Below are 2,500 nucleotides of genomic sequence, written 5' to 3' on the forward strand. Positions count from 1 at the left end.
GCCAAAAACGCTTTTGTTTCGTGCGTTGACTATAGTAGTATTGAATACAAGAAGGCTGAGAATTTTTTTGACAGCTTACCTTTTTTGGGGGGCAGTGAGCTCGTTCCACAACCCATTATTTTTGGACATAAAATGTGAAAAAAAATTGTTTCTATGTGGACAAACAGCTGCCTACTGATCTTCTTTGCTTACCACGCGTTGTGGCGCAGTCTTCGTTTGATGTTTGACTGAATTATTGTCACAGGAATGTAAACTCTTCTTTTGTCAGTATATTAGAGGCTGGATGATAATGAGCTCGAGTGGATAAGTGACGGCATAATGAAAATATAGTAGCCAAAATCATTTAAGAATGATTAGCGCAGAAGAGGATAAAAAAAGGAAGTGAACAAGGTCCTTGTCGTCTTAACCACAACATAATCCAATGCAAGATTAAAAGAACTTATAAAAATTTGTCGGCGTGGTCAAATTAGCAACGTTTCGGTGATTGAAATTGGTCACGTATTGAAACCGGCAAAGTTCGCGACCCGAGTCCCGCATACTGACAGTTTATGCTTTAGTCAGGCAACTACGAAAACAAACACACGCAGCACAAAAAGTGTTCGAAAAGAGGGTTTTGCATGCACGCTTTCAAAATTGTTTAAGAGTTTTTGGCTTTGGATCTGTGATCACGACTGGCCCATCATCACAGAAGATATGATTACTCGTTAATTGACGTAATTTAGATAATTGGTAGATTTATATTGGACCAGAACGGGTCTTCCTTTGTGTTTTGAACTTTAAGTAACTTTTGTGTGAATTGATGATTACGTTAATGGACAGCTTTGAATGAGAAAAAACATGCTCGTTAACTGCAAGCCCCGAAAACGTTTTCAGCGAAAGTCATTCGTAAAAAATCTGACGAATGACTTAATTTACAGATGAGAGAAATGGCAATCTGACAACCGAAATAAAGCCAAAGAGTTTTACGGAGCTTTGAAGAGGCTTCCCTCACTGAGAATAAATGATGCATATTGGTGCCGTGGGGCCAACACAGTACTTTGTCCTTTACGAGAACTACGTAGAAAGGTGCTTAAATCCAATCCTTTCCCCTACCTCACCACTGAAAGCCAGGGAGTGCTGCCAAGTTACTAAGAAGCTTTGAATACATAAAGTTCCTACGGAAATCCTATTGAATTTCTTAATTAAGGGTCGAAGTCGTGGGCATTCTTCCGGTTGTTCGTCTGAAACAGGTACAAATACAATAGCTCCAGATACAGTCAAAAAATATACATACAAAGCTATAAACTATACAAGGAAAGTCATTGTCAGACCATTTTTTCCGACTTGTTGTCAGCAACAACATCAGGGTTAATTAACACCGTCCGAGATTGTGAATGTTGTTATTCCCGAAGGACGACAAAACAATTGATTTGTTTGTTTAATTTGATGGACTCTTTTGTTGGATAATTATTCCCTCGGTGATCTTTCTCTTGAAGTATGATCTTTCCGAACAGAGCACTCTCCACTGGAAAGTGTGACTTGCGTTTTTCAGAAGGTGGTGTGCGAGCAGGCATTCGAGTATACTATGATTCGCATTTCAAGATTTCGCATCGTTCACCCACATAGTTTTCTCGAAAAAACGTTTAATTTGAAAGCAAAACGCAAAGACTCATTCCTTTACATACATCTAATGCCCCACACAATATAAATATCAGGTTATTTTTATCCATGAGACCTAATAACCTTAGTTTCTACCCGCCCTGGTCATAGTCATCTTCGATCCGCCTGGCTAATTCATCGGGGCAGGGAAGGTACTTCCCCTCCGCCCCCTCCCCACAACGTAATCTTATCCGGCATTTCGATACCCCTTGACAAACTTCCATAAAGCCGTTGACATGAGGATGCTATTTCGTGTCAATCTCAACCTCAATCTCACGCCACAGTGATCGGTAGAAAGTCCCATTTTGAAATTTTGAGGGTCGCCTTCTTCTGGGATCAACTGTTTTAGACGCATCCGGTTTTGTTGAAGTGTTTATTATTCAGTTATTTCCAAATGGCACACTTTTCCAATTGTTGCTAGACATTGCTAGCGTTCTTGGCGTTGTTTAGAGACCGTCGCCAACAACAAACTCATTCAAGCACAGAGCACCGTTTAAAGAGCACGGCAGTTAAATAACAGCCTATGCTTTCCAATCAATTCAACCGAGTTCTGAGCAGGTGACAAAATAGACTGAAAGCAGTCTCCCTTTTGCTCTAAATCGTTGAAATGAACGAACACTTCAAAAAGGCTGAAACACCACGCCACTCTAACCAACGCCCGCGCGGTATTTGCGACCCGCAGTTTCAGCCATTGAAAGTTCAACGTATGCGTTCGTTACAACGATTCTAGAGCAAAACATAGATTGCTCGCAGTCTAGAGATAATAGCGAGTTTAAGATCTGCGACGTGACGGTAACGAAACGTCATTTAAAATTGCAAGTTCAGGCTTATTAATCTTTTTCGTCGTTATGCCGGCTTGTCT

At 40.6% G+C, this 2,500-nt stretch overlaps 1 protein-coding gene across 4 annotated transcripts in view; it reads right to left on the reverse strand.

Annotated features, from left to right (window-relative positions):
• The window catches only part of LOC137985343 (uncharacterized), a 12,262-nt gene that overhangs the window by 5,846 nt on the left and 3,916 nt on the right, over positions 1-2,500 (reverse strand). Inside the window, exon 1 of one of the 4 annotated variants that reach the window (XM_068832931.1) lies at positions 80-282. The exons of 1 other annotated variant lie outside the window; for it this stretch is intronic. In XM_068832931.1, the coding sequence (XP_068689032.1) occupies positions 80-129 (50 nt within the window). In that variant the 5' untranslated portion in view covers positions 130-282. Of the gene's footprint in view, positions 1-79; positions 283-1,092; positions 1,168-2,500 lie in introns of those variants that run through there. 2 more of the 4 variants (XM_068832943.1, XM_068832936.1) reach the window with 2 other exon arrangements.

The sequence above is a fragment of the Montipora foliosa genome, chromosome 2 (assembly GCF_036669935.1).
Source record: "Montipora foliosa isolate CH-2021 chromosome 2, ASM3666993v2, whole genome shotgun sequence".
Classification (NCBI taxonomy): Eukaryota; Metazoa; Cnidaria; class Anthozoa; order Scleractinia; family Acroporidae; genus Montipora; species Montipora foliosa.